General features: G+C 37.1%; 1 protein-coding gene and 1 long non-coding RNA gene across 35 annotated transcripts; both read left to right on the forward strand.

The window, feature by feature from the left end:
• Positions 1 to 1,816: 1,816 nt before the first annotated feature.
• LOC110886963 (protein transport protein Sec24-like CEF) lies at positions 1,817 to 9,015 on the forward strand. Of its 4 annotated transcripts, XR_004870077.1 has the most exons (22): positions 1,823 to 1,942; positions 2,105 to 2,888; positions 2,958 to 3,191; positions 3,280 to 3,354; positions 3,449 to 3,547; positions 3,663 to 3,774; positions 4,583 to 4,710; positions 4,817 to 4,936; positions 5,032 to 5,112; positions 5,199 to 5,276; positions 5,411 to 5,503; positions 5,612 to 5,666; positions 5,770 to 5,846; positions 5,919 to 5,990; positions 6,073 to 6,562; positions 6,628 to 6,792; positions 6,865 to 7,010; positions 7,393 to 7,563; positions 8,038 to 8,126; positions 8,236 to 8,267; positions 8,545 to 8,706; positions 8,795 to 8,991. XR_004870077.1 is itself a non-coding variant. In XM_035978874.1 (21 exons), the coding sequence occupies exons 2-21, from the start codon at positions 2,124 to 2,126 to the stop codon at positions 8,646 to 8,648; spliced, it is 3,186 nt and encodes a 1,061-aa protein (XP_035834767.1). In that variant the 5' UTR covers positions 1,817 to 1,942; positions 2,105 to 2,123; the 3' UTR covers positions 8,649 to 9,015. The 4 variants fall into 4 exon arrangements, 3 of the variants coding, with proteins under 3 accessions (XP_035834767.1, XP_035834768.1, XP_035834769.1); XM_035978874.1 differs by having other exon boundaries at positions 1,817 to 1,942; positions 8,545 to 9,015; XM_035978875.1 differs by having other exon boundaries at positions 1,817 to 1,942; positions 3,509 to 3,547; positions 8,545 to 9,015.
• A 2,074-nt stretch (positions 9,016 to 11,089) lies between these two features.
• On the forward strand, positions 11,090 to 19,966 carry LOC110886965. Of its 31 annotated transcripts, none has more exons than XR_004870099.1 (16): positions 11,090 to 11,886; positions 11,982 to 12,270; positions 12,362 to 12,959; positions 13,055 to 13,343; positions 13,561 to 13,644; positions 13,747 to 13,821; positions 14,013 to 15,358; positions 15,454 to 16,458; positions 16,554 to 16,842; positions 16,934 to 17,531; positions 17,627 to 17,915; positions 18,133 to 18,216; positions 18,319 to 18,393; positions 18,585 to 18,649; positions 18,767 to 19,419; positions 19,542 to 19,966. It is a non-coding gene; the product is annotated as an uncharacterized LOC110886965 (long non-coding RNA). The 31 variants fall into 31 exon arrangements; XR_004870101.1 differs by having other exon boundaries at positions 19,255 to 19,419; XR_004870089.1 differs by having other exon boundaries at positions 17,627 to 17,742; positions 17,836 to 17,915; positions 18,585 to 19,419.
• The last annotated feature ends 3,171 nt before the right edge of the window (positions 19,967 to 23,137 follow it).

Below are 23,137 nucleotides of genomic sequence, written 5' to 3' on the forward strand. Positions count from 1 at the left end.
CATATATAATATATTGACTATAACTGTTGTGGATTATTTGGGTTGATCAAAATTTGGGTATCTAAGATTAGTTGATGATCACCTAACTAATAGCTTATGTAGATCACTTTAAAAAGGTTATTTTCGAAAACTGATTTTTTTTTTTGGAAAACCCTTTCTTTTGTTATGTAATTGTTAATGGTGATTGAATGGTTATATATAATTTGAAATGATGCTTATTAACTATCATTGATTGAATGGTGATATATAATTCGAAATGATGCTTGTTAAACTATCTTTGAATTGAAGTTATTAACAGTGTTTGGGATCTAACTATTTGACTGTGTTTAGGGTCAAATGACACTGAGTGTATAATTTAACTTGGTATGCTTAGGATCAAATGACATAAGTGGATGTTTGTTTGAGATGTATGTTTGATGTGCTTAGGATTAAATGACATCAGTTGAAGTTTGTTGCAGATGTATGTTTAATGTGCGTAAGATAAAATGACATGAGTTGAAGTTTGCAGTAGATGTATGTTTGATGTGCTTAGGATCAAATGATATGAGTGGAAGTTTGTCGCAGATGTATCTTAGATGGTATTGTTTGTTTGTTGCACATAAGTCTTTGATTTGAAGTGTGTTTAGGATCAAATGACATTGTTGCACATAAGCTTTTTGCTTGTTTATATGATAATTTAGATAGATGGTATTGTTTGTTTACTGCACATAAGTAGATGGATTAGTTGTAGCATTTGAACAACCTGATCAGGGTACAATAGGATTCAGGCTAAAGTTCAATTGCGTAATGTTACTTAGCTATTAATAGAACAAGGATGTTACAGACAGTTTGGTTTGCACAATAGGAATTAGATTAAAGTTCAAGCATTTGTAATTTTGGTAGGCATTGCTTTAACGTGTTTGACCAGAATAAAATGTCATACATGTTTAACTGAAGGTTATTCAACTTCTGAAAATAAAAGTTACTTGAAGCTGTGAACGTCAATCACCATTCAAGTTCTAAAAGCCTATACCATTTCAAGTTCTAAACATTATAATTTGAAAAAGGATCTTACACTTTGGTAGGCATTGCTAGACATGTTTGACCAGAATAATTGGTCAAACCTATGATAATGAAGGGAGTTTATGTTCTACTACTAAAACTCAATTGCAATTGCAAAGTTCAATCCCAACTAAGTTCTAACAGTCAATCCCAATTCAGGTTCTAAAAGTTAAACCTATTTGAAGTTCTAACGGTCAAACCTATTTCAAAGGAAGTTCAATTATGTTTACAAGTCTTGATACAGATTGTTGTTGATGTTAAAAACATGATATTGCTGAGCAATTAAGGATAATTGGTGTTTAGTTACAAGATTAGGAAAGAGTTTTTAACATGATATTGCTGAGCAATTAAGGATAATTGGTGTTTAGTTACAAGATTAGAAAAGAGTTTTGAATATGGGGGGAAAATATGAATTATACGCTCAGGGACTGAAACTGTAAGTAAACTTTGGGGGTGTTTTTATCTTTTCACTGAAATACAAACGGTCTGTTAGTGCGAGCAATTGAATACGTCAAAGACTAGTGTATTGAGTTTTTTAATATAAGGACTGAACTTGAAATTGGATGTAAAACAAATGAACTGAAATTGTATAAGTAAAATATTTTGTAAAAGTTCAAATAACTTACCGATAAAGAGTTTAAATACATTAACGTTACCATTCATAGACGTACAATAAATTATACAACCCATGTATCATGATGACTCCTTTCACCCAATAGAGCATTGCCACCTGGCTACTACCCAATAACATTAAATAACTTGCTTTATTTTATGCCTTCTTCTTTATTTATTCTTTATTTATTTTTCAATTTCAATTTCAATTTTCGATCATCGTCTTATTTTAGGTTTCGCACCCCCAATTTCCCACTTCACTGATCTGATCACTGGAATTCAACCACAGGTACGCTATCAATTTGCTTCCTTTTCACTTCATTCTATACAATTTTACAAATTTGTGTTCCAATTTGGTTGTTATCGATTGCTGATCTGTAGAAATTGAATCTATATTATTATGATGTGGTTGGAACGAAGTTGTTTGAATTGTGATAAAATGTATGTACAGTGTTTTAGGGTTCCTTTGAATGGCTGCTCCCGGTGGACCTAGACAACCAGGCAATTATAACCCTAATTCAGTTTCAGATAATATGCAAAACCTGCATATTAATCGCCCGAATAACCCCGCTAATGGACCTAGAGGTCCTCCTCCTCCTTTTGCCCAACAGCCGTTTTCCGCTGGACCTAATCGTCCCGGACCTCCACCGCCCGGTGTTGTTCCTAGAGGTGTAGTGCCTAGTGGCCCTCCACATGGTACATTGCCTCCTTTTATGTCTGCTAACCGCCCCACTGCCGCTGGAGGACCTCCTGGCGGTAACACGCCTTCCGCTGCAAGGCCTATGCAGTCTGGACCGTTACCTATGGGTCCTCCGGGTCCTCGTCCTGGTCAACCTGCACCGACACTTGGTGGTGGTCCGATGAGTAACGGTCCGCCAGCGTTTGGACCGCCACGTGGTGTGCAAGGTGGTCCTCAATATCCTTCAGGTGGAGTTAATGTTATGCCAAGACCGTCGACTGGACCGCCGCCTCCGACACAAACCATGGCGTCGTTTCTTGGAGGTCTTTCTGATAATCAGCCAAGAGGGCCGACACAAGCGGCGCCACCCCTGTTTTCAGCACCTCCGAGAGGTGGCATGCAGCCGCCTTCAGGGCCGCCGTCGTTTTCGGCTCCGGGACAAGGTATACCGCAACCGTCTTCAGGGCCACCGATGTTTTCAGCTCCGGGACAGGGTTTACCGCAACCATCTGGTCCGCAATTTGGGGCTCAACCGTGGCAAATGCAACCAAGACAAGTAAGTTTTAAATTGATTTTCGAACTCTTAATGGGTAGTTGGATGTGTAACATTGTTAATGTTTTGCAGAATGTACCACCTCCTCCAATTTCTGGTTCTGCACAACCACCGAGAATGTATGGCATGGCTCCGCCTCTTCCTAATCAACAAGCTATGGCTACAATTTCACCTGCAGCAGGCCCCATTGGAAATGCGGTTTCAGGCCCATCAAAAATCGATCCAAACCAAATTCCACGACCCGTTCCAAGTTCTTCAGTCCTTATACATGAAACTCGCCAGGGTAACCAGGCCAATCCTCCACCGGTATTTTTCTTTATTTCTACTATTTCTTTATTATTCACAGTTTCCATCTGTGTGTTTATACTGTCTTATGACATGTTATGATGTGAAGCCTGCTACAAGCGAATTTATTGTACGGGATACCGGAAATTGCAGTCCTCGCTACATGAGGAGCACCATTAATCAGGTAACGCGTGTTTCTTTTCGTATATACTTTTTTTTTACAAAAATGTTTATTTTGCTTACGTTAGGTGTACAATCATTCTGTTTTTTTTAACCAGATCCCTTGCACTTCTGATCTTTTGAACACATCTGGCATGCAACTGGCGCTGTTGGTCCAGCCCTTGGCCCTACCCCATCCGTCTGAAGAGCCTATCCAAGTAACACTTGAAAATTGGAATTCTTGATTTTTTCGAAATTTAGCAAACCCTATAAAAGTTTATGTAGTGTAAACAAATTAATTACGAAATGGATACCTTTGATTTTTTTTTTCAGATAGTTGATTTTGGTGAAGGAGGTCCCGTTCGTTGTTCACGTTGCAAAGGCTACATCAATCCGTTTATGAAGTTTGTTGATCAAGGAAGACGTTTTATCTGTAATTTCTGTGGTGAGTATTGATATCTTTTCCTTTTCATACTTTTTCGTAATGTAGTTCAAAGACTACAGAAAGTTTAAAATACAAGCCCTCCTTAACGTGCGACGGTACGCGACCACCAATATAACGTGCGTAATTATGCATATAATGTGTGTAATTAGGGTTAACCCAACCCATGCGTAATTATGCAAATAATGTGCGTAATTATGTATTATAACGTGCGCAAATATGCAAGGGTGTACCTATCTACACACCATTTTGCCTATTTACACACCAAAAAAAGGTGTTTTTTGTCTTTATATGCACACCCTGCAATGTCGAACTGTGGCCAAAACGCGGCGTTTTGGTCCGGTTAACCAGACAAAGACTGACGGGTGTCTGACGGGTCTGTTGACCGGACCAAAACGCCGAGCTTTGGCCGCGTTTTGGTCCTGTCAACCAGACAAAAGACTGACACCCGGTCTGGTTGACAGGACCAAAACGCGGCCAAAGCTCGGCGTTTTGGTCCGGTCAACAGACTCGTCAGACACCCGTCAGTCTTTGTCTGGTTAGCCGGACCAAAATGCCGCGTTTTGGCCACAGTTCGACACTGCAAGGAGTGCATATAAGGACAAAAAACACTTTTTAAGGGTGACTATCTACACATAGTTTGGCCCATATGCAAAGTTAATTACTATTGTGCCACCGTGTTCAATTAAAGGCCTAGATTAGATCAGATGTGCAATTGAGATGTTCGCATACGCATCGCACGATAAGGTGGTCTTGTACGTTAACTGGCCTCTCAAAGACTATCCACTAATTATATTTTACTCTTTTTTAGGTTTTACAGATGAAACACCTCGTGATTATCAGTGCAATTTAGGTCCAGATGGTAGGCGAAGAGATGCTGATGAACGGCCTGAACTATGTAGAGGAACCGTTGAATTTGTTGCTACTAAGGAATTTCTGGTTCGATACTTCGATTTATAGTTTCCATTTCATTGATCCTCGTATTGGTGCTTCTATTTTAATTAATATCCTATACTGCTATTTTCTTATATCATTATTTATATAGGTACGCGAGCCAATGCCTGCTGTATTCTTTTTCCTCATTGATGTATCAATGAACGCTTTGCAAACTGGTGCAACTGCAGGAGCATGCAGTGCTATTAGCCGAGTTATTGCTGATCTTCCAGTAAGTTAATGTTTTTAGTGACATTTTGAAAATGATAAGGTGATATTAAATGTTAGCGACTTGAATTTATGATTGCGATAATATGGTTGTCGCAGGAGGGTCCGAGGACAATGGTGGGAATCGCTACATTTGACTCAACAATCCATTTTTACAATCTGAAACGTGCATTGCAACAGGTTTGACTAAAGCGGAAGCTGTTTTGTTAAGCCTTAAAAGATAATTTTACTCTTTGTGCTCATAGCTTGTGCGTTTATTTCTGTAGCCATTAATGCTCATAGTTCCCGACATTGAAGACGTTTACACTCCTCTTCAAACTGACGTTATTGTTCAACTTTCCGAGGTAAGTTAAGTTATTCAAATAGAGTACTCTTCTTGTCGTCGTGTGATTAATATTTAATAATTAATTATCATATTTCTGAACTATTATTCTTATTAACATCATTTTGTTTTGTTGTATATTCTTGACCATTACAGTGTCGACAACATCTTGATTTGTTGCTTGAGAGCATCCCGACTATGTTTCAGAATAATAAAACTGCTGACTCGGCTTTTGGTGCCGCGATGAAGGTACCAAATTTGACTGTTCGGGTCAATATATTTGTCTCTGATTATCAGATTATTTATAGTAGATGTGACTATTGTTAATTTTTTTTTTTTTTTTTTTGTATTAATCAGGCTGCTTTTCTGGCAATGAAGAGTACGGGAGGCAAACTTTTGGTATTTCAGTCAGGCAAGCTTATTAATTTTGTGACCATATTTTTGTTTTTTGAGGTTTTGCGGGAAGAAATTTAGTATCTTTGTCGTTATATTGACATCATTTTATTTTGTTTCAGTCTTGCCTTCTGTCGGTATTGCGGCTCTTTCTGCCAGAGAAGCTGAAGGAAGAACTAATATCTCTGCAGGAGAGAAGGTATTGTTGGCAAAAATTTTGACCCGTTTCCAAATCAATTTCGTTAAATAAATGGTTATTTTTTGTTTTCAGGAACCTCATAAGTTACTTCAAGCAGCGGACAAGACTATGAAGACACTGGCTATCGAATTTGCAGAGTACCAGGTGAAACTTTATCTGATTTCCTTTTTTTTAATCATTGCAATCTTATTTACCGTTTTACGTATTCAATCGTAAATATATTCAGGTCTCTGTCGACGTATTCATTACTACTCAAAGTTACGTTGACATTGCTTCAATCTCTGTTATCCCAAAGACAACCGGAGGGCAGATGTATTATTATCATCCGTTTTCTGCACTTTCGGATCCTGCAAAACTTTACAACGATCTTCGATGGAATGTCACAAGACCACAGGGTTTTGAAGCCGTCATGCGTGTTAGATGCAGCCAGGGTCTTCAAGTACAAGAATATTTTGGAAACTTCTGTAAACGCATTCCCACAGATGTTGACCTACCTGCGGTTGATTGTGACAAATCAATAATGGTAACTTTGAAACACGATGATAAATTGCCAGATGGCACGGAATGTTCGTTCCAGTGTGCGCTTCTCTATACTACTGTATACGGTCAAAGAAGAATACGCGTCTCCACTTTATCGTTACCATGCACAACTATGCTCAGCAATCTTTTCCGATCAGCTGATTTGGACACCCAGTTTTCATGTTTTCTAAAGCAAGGTATTCTGATATCATTTTCAAACTTTTGCTTTATCACATGCTTATTGATCTTCTGTATGTTGCAGCTGCAAATGAAATCCCTTCTACCCCGTTATTGCAAGTGAGGGATCGTGTGACAGAACTCTGCATTAGTATTCTTCATTCGTACCGGAAGTTTTGCGCGACCGTTTCATCATCTGGACAGCTTATTCTTCCTGAGGCACTCAAGTTGTTGCCTTTATACACTCTCGGTATGTTTTTTTTTTTCATACGTATCTCCTTTTTTTTCATACGTATCTCATTTTTTTTCTTTCGTTTTTTAGCTTTGATTAAAAGTATTGGACTACGAACGGATGGACGTATAGATGATCGATCGTTTTGGATCAGCTATGTTACCCCACTCTCTGTGCAATTAGCAGTACCACTTGTATATCCCAGGATGATAAGTGTTCATGACCTTGACACAAAGGTAATAATCCGACTTTACAAAATATTCTAAAGAGTAAATTACTTTTTGAGTCCTTGTGTTTTAGTGGTTTTAACCATTTGAGTCCAAAATCAAAATGTTTAACGCCCTGAGTCCCTAGACATTTTTTTTATAACCATTTGAGTCCTTTTGAGTCCAAATTTTAACATTTTGAGTCCAATTTTTTGGACTCAAATCGTTATAAAATGAACAAAATTGGACTCAAAACGTTATAAAATAAATGACTAGGGACTCAGGGCGTTAAACTTTTTGATTTTGGACTCAAGTGGTTAAAACCACTAAAACACAGGGACTCAAAATGTAATTTACTCTATTCTAAAATATAGTGATCTACACCTTACGCGGGCTTTTGTTGTGGATACAGGAAACTGGTATTCCTCCACCGATACCACTTTCTAGTGAACACGTGAGTGACGATGGGATTTATCTTCTCGAAAATGGGGAGGATTGCTTAATTTACGTTGGAAGTTCGGTAGATCCTGATATAATGCAAAAACTGTTTGGATTCTCTTCTGTTAGTGAAATCCCTAGTCAGGTAGTTACACATGATTGTAAAGTGGTCTTATATATATATATATATATAGGGAGAAGATCATGCGAGAACCACCTCTTATTGCGAGAACCAATGTGAACACAACCAAAAATGCCTAAAAATAGCTAAAAATCACACAAATATAATTTTTTTTAATATTTTTTATATAAAAATCGCTATTTTTCGAAGCAAAATTTTTTTTTTTGGCCACTAAAAGTAGCGATTTGAGCATAAAAATTATTAAAAAAAATAATTTTTTTTTAGATTTTTTTAGGTTTTTTGGGGGTTTAGTTTTTAGTATTTTAGCTTTGGGGGGGGGGTGTTAGGTTTTTTTAGCTATTTTAGGTTGTGTTCACATTGGTTCTCGCGGTTCTCGCAATAAATGGAGTTCTCGCATGAGCCCCTCCCTATATATATAATATATATATATATTGGGATTGATTACAAGCATTTTATGAATAATAGATTTGTATTCAGTTTGTATTGCAGCAATATGACAACCCTTTGTCAAAGAAGCTAAATGAGGTTGTGAATGAGATACGGAGCCAAAGATGCAACTACTTACGGTATGTAATATTTATTATTATTCAGGATTGTCTTTTCATGTAACAATATGTCTTTATTTTCGCAAATGTTCATTTTTGCTTTTAACTGTCTTATGCATCTTCAAAACAGGCTGAAATTGTGCAAGAAAGGAGACCCATCAGGTCAGTTTCATAACTTCGTGTAGTAGTTCTTTCTTTGTTAAATATACGAAATAACCTTTTTCAATATAGATAAATGGTCGGTTCGGTTTGCACGGCTAGTTCTAAGTTCAAACCGAACTGTTTGGATCTCAAACCGGCCAACTTCTTCGGTTTGGTCGGTTTTAATTGTTGTATGCTATTTATGAGCAAACAAATTATCTCAATTTAGAACTAACTTTACATGACATGGTAATTGTTGCAGTTTGTTATAACATTCTGACATAATTTTATATTTCAGGAATGACGTTTTTTTCGTATATGGTGGAAGACAAGTCGAATGGTTTATCGTATGTTGAGTTCCTAGTACACGTACATCGGCAAATTCAAAGTAAAATGCCTTGATTCTGTTTTGTTTATGAGTTTTGGGTCGGGTCAGAGTATTTACATGGGCTGGGGACAGTTTTTTTTTTTGGGTAAAGGGTTACCCCGGTGATTCTATATATCAACAACCAAAAAAACACAAGTAGTGCGGAATGGGCTGGGGACAGTTGGGTTCAAAACAAAAGAAGCAAAGTTGGAATGTTATTTCAAAACAGGGCTTGGTTTCACCCATAAAGTTTTGTTAGTTTCATTTTTGTAGCATAAAATAAACAGCTTTTAGTTTGGTACATGGCCATTAGAACTATATCGTCTGTGAAAGTAAGTTGATTTGTGTTATATACTACTATTATGGTCATTGAATGAATTGGTTCGGTTTGGTTTGGTTTGGTTTGGTTTCTTCGCTCTAATATGTATGTTGCTTGACTTGAAGTCTCTATGTATGACTCTCTGTATATATCATAAGACTAGTGGGTATGGTGAGGGTCATCCTCAAGGGGATGGGCCGCCACGTAAGACGCCACGTTATCGAGAGTGAGGATGGGCCTAAAGGGGATGGACCAAGGGGGTTGGAGGATGGGGCCCCACACAACTTATAAAAACAATTAAAAAATATTAAATCGATTTGATTTTAGAGAGAGAGAGAGGAGAGAGAAAGATGCAAGAGAGAGAAGAAAGGAGGGCCGGCGACTTCGTCTTCTGGACAACGTTGAAGACGGGACGGACATGAGGGGGGCGGTGTGGGGGTGCGGCGCCGGGCCTCGCTGGGCCAAGGCCGGCCCCCCATACTCTTCAGTCTAAAGGATAAGAGGAACCTTTTAAGCTTCCCACCAACCCAAATAGTACAAATCCAAAATCCAGACAAACAACACAAAGCATGTAAGACCCATAAACCACAAAGTACAATCAACAATTCACAGAAATCTTGCAAATTAACATTATATAAAATATATTCTATTTGTTAGAAACACTAACCAACAAGAAATTATACATGCGCGAGTTCAAGCCCAACAAAGTTCATATACATATATTTACATATTACGTTGGGTTTGGGAATTCATTTGTTCAAAAGTCTTTTTAGTCGTATACCTAGTTTGAGAGGATTTGTGATTTCTGTCTTGAATTTTGATTGTAAGAAGCTGGCTATAATCAATAGAAAACAAGTGTTGGTGATATCGTGTATTCAATTTGCTTATTTGTTGCGTTGTTTAATCGTTTAAGAGAATTCCACACTCTTAAACGTATTGTTAATCTCGTTATCGGTCCCATTACTTGTTGTCAAACGGATGATTTTTTTGTCCTTTTGTGACCGTCTCCAGCGTCCCACCCTCAACGATTTGGACGACGGCGGACCACCCGGGATGGTGTTGAGGCCTGGCGACGGTCCAGGATGGGCCAAGCCGAGCCCCACACCGAGTGGCCTAAAGCCCCGAAACCATATCTTGATTATTCGCACATCCCCTCATGTGTTAACATGTCAGAATCGTTCCCATAAAAATAATTGTTCAAACGTTGACCAAAACAACAATCATCAGTGTCTAAGAATTAAACAAATCTAGAACTTACAACCCATTCAATGAAGGGAAATACAAATACGAATTTTCTTTTGATCTCTGATTTAAAGCAAACATTTGGCCCAATTTCAGCATCAACATTCAACATTGAAGTCTACCATGTGAGATGTATGGGCTTTTGTGATCCCATTCATTGCAATCACATGAAGGCCCACCACTACGCGTGGGTCTATCCTGTTAATTTCAACCAACCCCATAGATGTTTTTGATATAAAACTTAGGGAGTCATGCAATGCTTCATGTATAACTAGGAGTAAAAAAAATTGGTTCCTACCCGACCCGGAATATCTGATCCGGAACTGGTTCCTACTCTACTTGACCCACAGGTACATGCCAATTTCAGACCCTACCCTACCCGGTGGAACCGAACTGGTTCCACCTCTACCCGGCCAAAACCCGGACCCGAACCGGCCAAACTGGTCGAAACCCGGTCAAAAACCCAAACGTACTGGAATCATCCAACTCGGTTCTTGACTTTGTTAACCAAACCTGGACCGGTTCCTACTCGGTTCTTGAAAAAACATGTTTTGTGCCCCTCTATGTATGACTAACTAATAGGGAGTAAAAAAACTTAGGGAGTCATGCAACTATTGTAATTTGTGTTTATGGGATATCATCTATATATTAATAACCCTAGTGTCCTTTAATTCTCAACCAATATGATTTTATGAGTAGACCTTAGAATCTTAGATCATAAACAAGGACAAACTCACTCATGTTTTTGGGGGCGGTTGCCCGGTAAAAAAAGTTAATGTTTTTTACGCAAAAATCCCGAACCCTCTCCATAACATATAGTATGGTTAAGCTGTCCGATCCCCCCACCCTCACAACAGAAAATAAATCATTAGTCTGCCACTAATCATATATTCCAATGGTCAACCTGTAATTGTTGACATATAGTTATCCCAACTCAAAACTTGTTAATATGTACACGTTACTAATTTTATAAATAGCAAGGCTATCAATCGTTTGCCCAACTACTTCATCATATGTTACGCACATACACATATAATAGTAATTCTATATTCTTATGTTCCTGTTAAAGTCAACCTCCTCCTATAATTAATCACCACCGTTAGATCATCCTCAGATGAAATCCTATCCGTTTAAAATAGCAGAATCCTTCTAGAAGCAGAAGTTATCGGTGGTTTTGAACGGTTTTCTTCCTCAGTTTCATTCCATCCCACGTCGCCGGCAATAACCACTTCAATACCTTCTCTATTCATTTACAAAATACTACCGTAAGAGGAGATGTTCCAATCGGTTACTACCACCACCAAGCCAATCATCTCCGCCTCTCAATCTACCGTCTCTGCTGCTCAATCGGTTGTCACCGTCACGCAATCGACCATCACAGCCGTCCGATCAGCCATCTACGGAGATCTTTTCTGACATCACATCGGGATGGTAAGTTCTTCTATAATTTCCACCTTAATATGTTACTTTTCAGCATTTTGTTCAATATTTAACGACCTGTGATCAAAAGGATCAATTTTGATGGCGATTAACTCGAAGATGCTGGAGCAGGAACCACTATTTCGGTTATGAATCTGTTGAAGGCTGCAGATTCCGAACTTCTTGAACTTCCCGATGGTTATAAATTTCAAAGTTTAAAGTTAGGCACTGTGACCTCATAAAAGGCACAACTCGATTTACATTTGGAATTTCAAGATGTACCCTTTTCATGGGTATGCACATTGTCGCATATAGTGAAATGCCTAATTGACTATTTATCAAGATTGTTTCAAGAATCTATAATTCCTTTGACTTTTGTGATTGGTAGCCTAAACAAGTTGGGACTCACCAAGAGAATTGGATCAAGGGTTTTTGCTTTCAAATACTAGCGAGGTTTATGGGGATTCTCTTGTGCATCCTCAAAAGGAAACATATTGGTGGCATGTGAATCCAACAGATACACTATTTAATTGTTCTTATGTTGCTTTTATATTATTTTATTTATAATTTTTAAATTAAAGTTTCTGAGTTATGTAGGTGTTAGAAGCTGCTACAGTCAAGTGAAAAGGATTGCTGAAAATTTAACAATGAATAATCAGCGTGACACTAGTGTGGAGGTATGTATTGACTTCTAAATTTTATATTCTTATGTTCCTGTTAAAGTCAACCTCCTCCTATAATTAATCACCACCGTTAGATCATCCTCAGATGAAATCCTATCCGTTTAAAATAGCAGAATCCTTCTAGAAGCAGAAGTTATCGGTGGTTTTGAACGGTTTTCTTCCTCAGTTTCATTCCATCCCACGTCGCCGGCAATAACCACTTCAATACCTTCTCTATTCATTTACAAAATACTACCGTAAGAGGAGATGTTCCAATCGGTTACTACCACCACCAAGCCAATCATCTCCGCCTCTCAATCTACCGTCTCTGCTGCTCAATCGGTTGTCACCGTCACGCAATCGACCATCACAGCCGTCCGATCAGCCATCTACGGAGATCTTTTCTGACATCACATCGGGATGGTAAGTTCTTCTATAATTTCCACCTTAATATGTTACTTTTCAGCATTTTGTTCAATATTTAACGACCTGTGATCAAAAGGATCAATTTTGATGGCGATTAACTCGAAGATGCTGGAGCAGGAACCACTATTTCGGTTATGAATCTGTTGAAGGCTGCAGATTCCGAACTTCTTGAACTTCCCGATGGTTATAAATTTCAAAGTTTAAAGTTAGGCACTGTGACCTCATAAAAGGCACAACTCGATTTACATTTGGAATTTCAAGATGTACCCTTTTCATGGGTATGCACATTGTCGCATATAGTGAAATGCCTAATTGACTATTTATCAAGATTGTTTCAAGAATCTATAATTCCTTTGACTTTTGTGATTGGTAGCCTAAACAAGTTGGGACTCACCAAGAGAATTGGATCAAGGGTTTTTGCTTTCAAATACTAGCGAGGTTTATGGGGATTCTCTTGTGCATCCTCAAAAGGAAACATATTGGTGGCATGTGAATCCAACAGATACACTATTTAATTGTTCTTATGTTGCTTTTATATTATTTTATTTATAATTTTTAAATTAAAGTTTCTGAGTTATGTAGGTGTTAGAAGCTGCTACAGTCAAGTGAAAAGGATTGCTGAAAATTTAACAATGAATAATCAGCGTGACACTAGTGTGGAGGTATGTATTGACTTCTAAATTTTGACCATATGTTTGTGAGGTCGCATTGAGCTAGACAATAAAAGCAAGGTTTTGATAATCTTGATAAAGTTCGGACAATGACATAATGCATCTTATATATCACAATTCCTACATTTAAAGAAACAATAGCTGTTCTGTGTAATTATAATACCCCCACCAGCTATCAGTTATTTGGTAACTGGATCATGTTTTCCAGGTCAGAATCGGGCGTATTTTCAACACATACGGACCTTGGATGTGTCTAGATGATGGCCATATAGTTAGCAACTTTGTTTCTCATGTAAAACTACATGATTCTTCTCTTTCCTTTGTTCTTATTTTTTTAATAAACTTTAAGTTAAGGTTTATGCTTGTGGTATTAACTTTTCGATGTGTCATCAAGGTCATCCGTAAACAACCAATGACAGTTTATGGTGATGGATAACAAAATTCAAGCTTTCAATACGTCTCCGACTTGGTAATTTATTCTCTTTACTATACACACTTTACCATCTTTATCGAATAAAATTGTTATGTTTCTATTTCATTAAACCGCGTATCATTGAATTACATAAACTATGTATAACTTATCTTCGTAAAGAAAAGTTCCCCAATAATATACAAACTAATGTTTATTATACGCTGATGGACTGGTGGTATTGGTGGAAGGTGATCATGGTGGGCCTTTCAGTTTAGGCAGTCCTGGATAGTTTACCATGTTAGAGTTTGCTCAGGTTTGTCTTTCAATAACTTTTTAATTAAATTTACTAGAGTTGGCATATTCGACCACCTGTTTTCTAAATGATGGGTCAATTTGGGTTATTCATAAATCATAACCTCGAACAAGTCAGAAAGGATGGGTTAAACGGGCTAAACGTGTTGAAAGTCACTTCAAACCATCTTCGCCTAGCTGCCGAAGACAAGGTATATCTGAACTTGTAGTGATGGTTGCAGATGCCAAACCTCTTGAAATTCTTCTCTATCTTCTCTTACCTGGGTGGGTCAGGCTGGTTGTGTAACGGGTTAAAATAGTTTCAGGTCCAAAGCGGGCCAGACTGTGTCGGAAGAGCAAATTACCAAGAAAGTTAAATTAGTTTACGAAATTATATATTCGTATGTTCCCATTAAAGTTAACTCTTTTTATGGGTTTATCTTGACCATTCAAAGTGCTCAACTTTTAATCCTGACTTTTGAAAATCATTTTTTTCTTCAAAGTTAACTCTTTTGAAAATCATTGTCCACACATGGAACTGACTTAAAGATTGAAAATTGCAAGTAAGAAGTTTAAATAGATGGCTTAGTAGTTATATGGGTCAAAGTGAGTGTTTTACACATATAATAGTAATTCTATATTCTTATGTTCCTGTTAAAGTCAACCCCCTCCTATAATTAATCACCACCGTTAGATCATCCTCAGATGAAATCCTATCCGTTTAAAATAGCAGAATCCTTCTAGAAGCAGAAGTTATCGGTGGTTTTGAACGGTTTTCTTCCTCAGTTTCATTCCATCCCACGTCGCCGGCAATAACCACTTCAATACCTTCTCTATTCATTTACAAAATACTACCGTAAGAGGAGATGTTCCAATCGGTTACTACCACCACCAAGCCAATCATCTCCGCCTCTCAATCTACCGTCTCTGCTGCTCAATCGGTTGTCACCGTCACGCAATCGACCATCACAGCCGTCCGATCAGCCATCTACGGAGATCTTTTCTGACATCACATCGGGATGGTAAGTTCTTCTATAATTTCCACCTTAATATGTTACTTTTCAGCATTTTGTTCAATATTTAACGACCTGTGATCAAAAGGATCAATTTTGATGGCGATTAACTCGAAGATGCTGGAGCAGGAACCACTATTTCGGTTATGAATCTGTTGAAGGCTGCAGATTCCGAACTTCTTGAACTTCCCGATGGTTATAAATTTCAAAGTTTAAAGTTAGGCACTGTGACCTCATAAAAGGCACAACTCGATTTACATTTGGAATTTCAAGATGTACCCTTTTCATGGGTATGCACATTGTCGCATATAGTGAAATGCCTAATTGACTATTTATCAAGATTGTTTCAAGAATCTATAATTCCTTTGACTTTTGTGATTGGTAGCCTAAACAAGTTGGGACTCACCAAGAGAATTGGATCAAGGGTTTTTGCTTTCAAATACTAGCGAGGTTTATGGGGATTCTCTTGTGCATCCTCAATGGTCAACCTGTAATTGTTGACATATAGTTATCCCAACTCAAAACTTGTTAATATGTACACGTTACTAATTTTATAAATAGCAAGGCTATCAATCGTTTGCCCAACTACTTCATCATATGTTACGCACATACACATATAATAGTAATTCTATATTCTTATGTTCCTGTTAAAGTCAACCTCCTCCTATAATTAATCACCACCGTTAGATCATCCTCAGATGAAATCCTATCCGTTTAAAATTCTATATTCTTATGTTCCTGTTAAAGTCAACCTCCTCCTATAATTAATCACCACCGTTAGATCATCCTCAGATGAAATCCTATCCGTTTAAAATAGCAGAATCCTTCTAGAAGCAGAAGTTATCGGTGGTTTTGAACGGTTTTCTTCCTCAGTTTCATTCCATCCCACGTCGCCGGCAATAACCACTTCAATACCTTCTCTATTCATTTACAAAATACTACCGTAAGAGGAGATGTTCCAATCGGTTACTACCACCACCAAGCCAATCATCTCCGCCTCTCAATCTACCGTCTCTGCTGCTCAATCGGTTGTCACCGTCACGCAATCGACCATCACAGCCGTCCGATCAGCCATCTACGGAGATCTTTTCTGACATCACATCGGGATGGTAAGTTCTTCTATAATTTCCACCTTAATATGTTACTTTTCAGCATTTTGTTCAATATTTAACGACCTGTGATCAAAAGGATCAATTTTGATGGCGATTAACTCGAAGATGCTGGAGCAGGAACCACTATTTCGGTTATGAATCTGTTGAAGGCTGCAGATTCCGAACTTCTTGAACTTCCCGATGGTTATAAATTTCAAAGTTTAAAGTTAGGCACTGTGACCTCATAAAAGGCACAACTCGATTTACATTTGGAATTTCAAGATGTACCCTTTTCATGGGTATGCACATTGTCGCATATAGTGAAATGCCTAATTGACTATTTATCAAGATTGTTTCAAGAATCTATAATTCCTTTGACTTTTGTGATTGGTAGCCTAAACAAGTTGGGACTCACCAAGAGAATTGGATCAAGGGTTTTTGCTTTCAAATACTAGCGAGGTTTATGGGGATTCTCTTGTGCATCCTCAAAAGGAAACATATTGGTGGCATGTGAATCCAACAGATACACTATTTAATTGTTCTTATGTTGCTTTTATATTATTTTATTTATAATTTTTAAATTAAAGTTTCTGAGTTATGTAGGTGTTAGAAGCTGCTACAGTCAAGTGAAAAGGATTGCTGAAAATTTAACAATGAATAATCAGCGTGACACTAGTGTGGAGGTATGTATTGACTTCTAAATTTTATATTCTTATGTTCCTGTTAAAGTCAACCTCCTCCTATAATTAATCACCACCGTTAGATCATCCTCAGATGAAATCCTATCCGTTTAAAATAGCAGAATCCTTCTAGAAGCAGAAGTTATCGGTGGTTTTGAACGGTTTTCTTCCTCAGTTTCATTCCATCCCACGTCGCCGGCAATAACCACTTCAATACCTTCTCTATTCATTTACAAAATACTACCGTAAGAGGAGATGTTCCAATCGGTTACTACCACCACCAAGCCAATCATCTCCGCCTCTCAATCTACCGTCTCTGCTGCTCAATCGGTTGTCACCGTCACGCAATCGACCATCACAGCCGTCCGATCAGCCATCTACGGAGATCTTTTCTGACATCACATCGGGATGGTAAGTTCTTCTATAATTTCCACCTTAATATGTTACTTTTCAGCATTTTGTTCAATATTTAACGACCTGTGATCAAAAGGATCAATTTTGATGGCGATTAACTCGAAGATGCTGGAGCAGGAACCACTATTTCGGTTATGAATCTGTTGAAGGCTGCAGATTCCGAACTTCTTGAACTTCCCGATGGTTATAAATTTCAAAGTTTAAAGTTAGGCACTGTGACCTCATAAAAGGCACAACTCGATTTACATTTGGAATTTCAAGATGTACCCTTTTCATGGGTATGCACATTGTCGCATATAGTGAAATGCCTAATTGACTATTTATCAAGATTGTTTCAAGAATCTATAATTCCTTTGACTTTTGTGATTGGTAGCCTAAACAAGTTGGGACTCACCAAGAGAATTGGATCAAGGGTTTTTGCTTTCAAATACTAGCGAGGTTTATGGGGATTCTCTTGTGCATCCTCAAAAGGAAACATATTGGTGGCATGTGAATCCAACAGATACACTATTTAATTGTTCTTATGTTGCTTTTATATTATTTTATTTATAATTTTTAAATTAAAGTTTCTGAGTTATGTAGGTGTTAGAAGCTGCTACAGTCAAGTGAAAAGGATTGCTGAAAATTTAACAATGAATAATCAGCGTGACACTAGTGTGGAGGTATGTATTGACTTCTAAATTTTGACCATATGTTTGTGAGGTCGCATTGAGCTAGACAATAAAAGCAAGGTTTTGATAATCTTGATAAAGTTCGGACAATGACATAATGCATCTTATATATCACAATTCCTACATTTAAAGAAACAATAGCTGTTCTGTGTAATTATAATACCCCCACCAGCTATCAGTTATTTGGTAACTGGATCATGTTTTCCAGGTCAGAATCGGGCGTATTTTCAACACATACGGACCTTGGATGTGTCTAGATGATGGCCATATAGTTAGCAACTTTGTTTCTCATGTAAAACTACATGATTCTTCTCTTTCCTTTGTTCTTATTTTTTTAATAAACTTTAAGTTAAGGTTTATGCTTGTGGTATTAACTTTTCGATGTGTCATCAAGGTCATCCGTAAACAACCAATGACAGTTTATGGTGATGGATAACAAAATTCAAGCTTTCAATACGTCTCCGACTTGGTAATTTATTCTCTTTACTATACACACTTTACCATCTTTATCGAATAAAATTGTTATGTTTCTATTTCATTAAACCGCGTATCATTGAATTACATAAACTATGTATAACTTATCTTCGTAAAGAAAAGTTCCCCAATAATATACAAACTAATGTTTATTATACGCTGATGGACTGGTGGTATTGGTGGAAGGTGATCATGGTGGGCCTTTCAGTTTAGGCAGTCCTGGATAGTTTACCATGTTAGAGTTTGCTCAGGTTTGTCTTTCAATAACTTTTTAATTAAATTTACTAGAGTTGGCATATTCGACCACCTGTTTTCTAAATGATGGGTCAATTTGGGTTATTCATAAATCATAACCTCGAACAAGTCAGAAAGGATGGGTTAAACGGGCTAAACGTGTTGAAAGTCACTTCAAACCATCTTCGCCTAGCTGCCGAAGACAAGGTATATCTGAACTTGTAGTGATGGTTGCAGATGCCAAACCTCTTGAAATTCTTCTCTATCTTCTCTTACCTGGGTGGGTCAGGCTGGTTGTGTAACGGGTTAAAATAGTTTCAGGTCCAAAGCGGGCCAGACTGTGTCGGAAGAGCAAATTACCAAGAAAGTTAAATTAGTTTACGAAATTATATATTCGTATGTTCCCATTAAAGTTAACTCTTTTTATGGGTTTATCTTGACCATTCAAAGTGCTCAACTTTTAATCCTGACTTTTGAAAATCATTTTTTTCTTCAAAGTTAACTCTTTTGAAAATCATTGTCCACACATGGAACTGACTTAAAGATTGAAAATTGCAAGTAAGAAGTTTAAATAGATGGCTTAGTAGTTATATGGGTCAAAGTGAGTGTTTTACTTGAAAAGTTGAAGGGCGGAGTTGATGTGGGCTTAGGCAAAGTCAACTGGCGTAGTATATGTTGCCGCAGGGGATCCTACACTCAGAACCTTCTGAGCTACGGTGGGTTTCGAAGGGTGTTCAAAACGTGTTTGATTTTCTTCAAAATGACTTTCAAGACATGGATTTGATTGGTATATCTCGTAATTAGTCTAAATTTCTTTTAACGTCGTACTTTTAGAAACTAGGACTTGATGGGTCTGATTCATCTAAAGCATAATTCTTAAATGTGTAATGGAATGCCAATTTTTTGTAGGGTGGGGATCCTTCAAGATAGATGATTTGTCAAATACGTTATCGAACAAAAAGCATATTGATAAAAGAAAATGGGATATGCAAAGATATCTGAAAATGTGCGATCTACCAGCCTTTTCCTATTTTTGTCTCGTAAGGTTGTCTCTTTGCAATTTGCATACATCATTACCTTTGATCAAGTATCTGGCTTTTCTAAATGCCTAAGATACACATATAGTATGAAAGTTCGAGCAGTAGTAAGCACTAGGGATAGCACTTTTATGTGCAAGATGTAACTGACTAAGTTTCATTTGAATATAGTCAAAACTTACCTATTTTTGGATAAATACCTGGACACTCATGTGTATCAAAATATGTATGTAAATGTAAACAAATGTTTCAAGGAAGTTTTAGTAGTCAATGGTTGATTTAAAAAACTTGATGCAATTTGATTCGATTGATTGTTAACAACCTCGCTTTGCTATGTTTTTAGGCATAATATATCTACATACGAACACTTTTGATTAGAAAGCTCACACATTTTTTTTGTTTTAAACAAATAATAATGTTTTGTGTATAATACAAATACAAACAATAAAATACTTATCATTAGACCATTAACATGCCCGTCCACCGGACGGGTATAGAACTAGTTCGTAGTTGTTCATAGTAGACTTACTTCATGAAATGAACTATTCAACTTGTAGGTAGAGAGTATCATTATCCCCAGCTCAAAACATGTCAATAATTTTAAGTTACCATTGTTATAAGTATTCGTTAGCTAAGTGTCACGGGCCAAATATTTGAAGGTCGCAATGCTGTGGGCTGTGCTTGAAAGCTTGGGTTACTGGCTAGTCCTAGACTTTATCGGGGGACAGAGTCAGTGTTAATGAAGAGGTGTACGTGCCTAGTCGTGCAAACGACGAACGCACAACCGGTCGAGAGCTGACGCCGCTCTCCTGATGAGTCCAAGGCAGGACGAAATCACTGACCCACACAAAGAAGCGGAATGGATTGGCTTGTCCTCGGGGACTTGAGGACGCCACACGGGGCTCGAAAAGTAACTCCGTGACATAAGGCTACAGCCTACATATATTAATTATATAGTTTAGGCCGATTACCAATTAGAATCACCAAAAAGTGAACTTATTCATCTCCTATCAGTTCACATTTGATCATATTTTGTCAATTTAATGGAACCATTCATTGGTTTATTAAGAAAGCTAGTTATATATTGATCAGACTAACAAACAACATGATGATAAATTCATAATAAATATACACATACGAGAGGTGGGGAAGTTGTGTTAAAGAGTGGAACACGAAATGGCACGCTTAACACGACAAGTTAATTAATTATTAATCGTGTATTTTTTTTTCTTAAACACTGCTTACATGGACATGTTTAATTATCCGGTTACATGACACTATATGTTTAACATGATTTTAAAGGTAACAATTCTATAATGTAACTGAAATGACACACGACTCGTTTAACACGATCTCCCACAATAACACCATGAAGCAAATTTAATCAACTACAATTCTTTCCCATTGACTATTCACAAGACTAGGTTGCGAACTAAAGAGAGTAGCACTTGCATGCCGTATCATTGAAAATATAATTCTCAATTTGTGTGATCCTTCTGACTTTTTGAGTAGACTTTGAATAAAAAATGCACAAGTCAACTTGTATTGTTAAAAAATGCGGCTCTCCACCGACGCAGGAGGGTGACAAATTTGAAAAGTGGAACCAACATTTTCGTAATTTTCCCTTTTAAAAATTGCATGTTACCGTTTTATAAATAGCTAGGTACGTTTATAATAATAGTTGTCCAGAGTAGATTTACATTATAAAATGAACAAGTGTTGTTGGCATATCATAGTTATCTCCAATCATAATAATTGCACGCTACAGTGACCAGTTAGCATCGTTACAAAGACCCATCATTATAGTTGTCCAGAGTAAATTCCCATCATTATAAAGCATTGCGTATAATGGATTACGATCCAGTGACCAGTTAGCATCGTTTATAAAGACCAACTTAATTATTCATCTCCCTTAATTTTCATTCAATCATATTTTGACATTTTCAATTGAACAATTTATTGGTTTATAAAGAAAGTTTAATAATTAATCACATTTTTAATCTCATTTCCACGCAGAATGGCCAGTCGGTTTCCCTGAAAAAATAGCCTTTCGGAGCCTGGAAGGAACTTAAGAAATACTAAGAAATATATAAGATCGAGAAGAGAAGAAAAGAAAAGAAATTAAGTGCTATATTAATCCTAAGGGTATAAGGAGTGGTTAAACACTTTAAAGTGGCAAACCAAAAAACCGACCAATCAGAGCATGCCATGTCAATTAGGCAAAAGTGTTTAAACTTTACTGAAAATTGTTGGCAGTGGTTTAAACACTTGCTGAGTGGTAAACTATTTTCAAAAAAAAAAAAAGGAAAAAATTGTGATTGGTTGAGATAGGAATGGACCCCACCCACAATATCCCCTCTCTCTCTCTCTCACTACCCTCTCTCATGTTAACGATCGGCAAACCTTTACCGATTTTGTTTGTTTGCCGCGTACCGACATAGTCGGCGGCGGTGTTTGCCGATCGGCAAACATCTTTGCCGACCTTCACCGCGTCCCACACCGTATACCCTAACTCCTAAGTGTGGTGTTGTACATAGTAATTATGTTTCGGTTAACCGGAATCTCTACCCCTTTTATCATTAATCTTTGTCAACCCATTTGAAGAAGTCAGCTTGTAGTAGTTGGGGCATCATTATCTCCACCTCAAAACACGTTAACTGGACGCGGTTACCGATTTATAAATATTGCTGGGTTGATTATATCATGTGCTTAACTTCCATATAAAAACAAAAATGCATAATATAATTTAGATGGATTAGGATCCAATGACCAACTAATTAGCATGGATTATAAATATCGCGCACTATGCGGTGTTCGACCAGGATCTGTTCTCATCGTTCTCACACTTTAATTAGGACGTTCTCTCCTTATATATATATACATATATATATATATATATATATATATATATATATATATATATATATAGGGGAAGTTAACGTACTATAGTCCTTAACGTCCGAAGCGTACGCGAGAACAAATACACATCATCACCCATGAACAAAACCATAATCACAATCACGCATGTAGTCACCAAAAAACAACAAAATCACGCATGAATAAACCCTAATCACGCATGTTATATGTATAATTATGCATGTTATTTTCTGGTCGCATACGCTTCGTACATTAAGAATTTTTGTATTTTAAAATTTTAGAAATTACAGAACTCATCAATTCAATTTGTGATCAATGGCTTAAAAAGGTATGTAAACAAATAGAAGATGGAGGTGATAAAATTTTATGTCCATGTTTAAATCCATATGTAAATGTAAATAAATAGATGATTGAGGTGATAAATATTTTATTTCATTTTTAATTCCTTATAAACATGAGAGAAGCAAGCTTCTAGAAACACCCAAATTGATAACGTCATAGTTAAATTTTTACGAGTACAAATTTAAAATTTGCTTTTTAAAAAAAATGTAAGTCCTTATAAAATTATCTATTACAAAATAAAAATAGTAT

This window comes from Helianthus annuus, chromosome 10 (genome assembly GCF_002127325.2).
Source record: "Helianthus annuus cultivar XRQ/B chromosome 10, HanXRQr2.0-SUNRISE, whole genome shotgun sequence".
NCBI classification, from domain to species: Eukaryota; Viridiplantae; Streptophyta; class Magnoliopsida; order Asterales; family Asteraceae; genus Helianthus; species Helianthus annuus.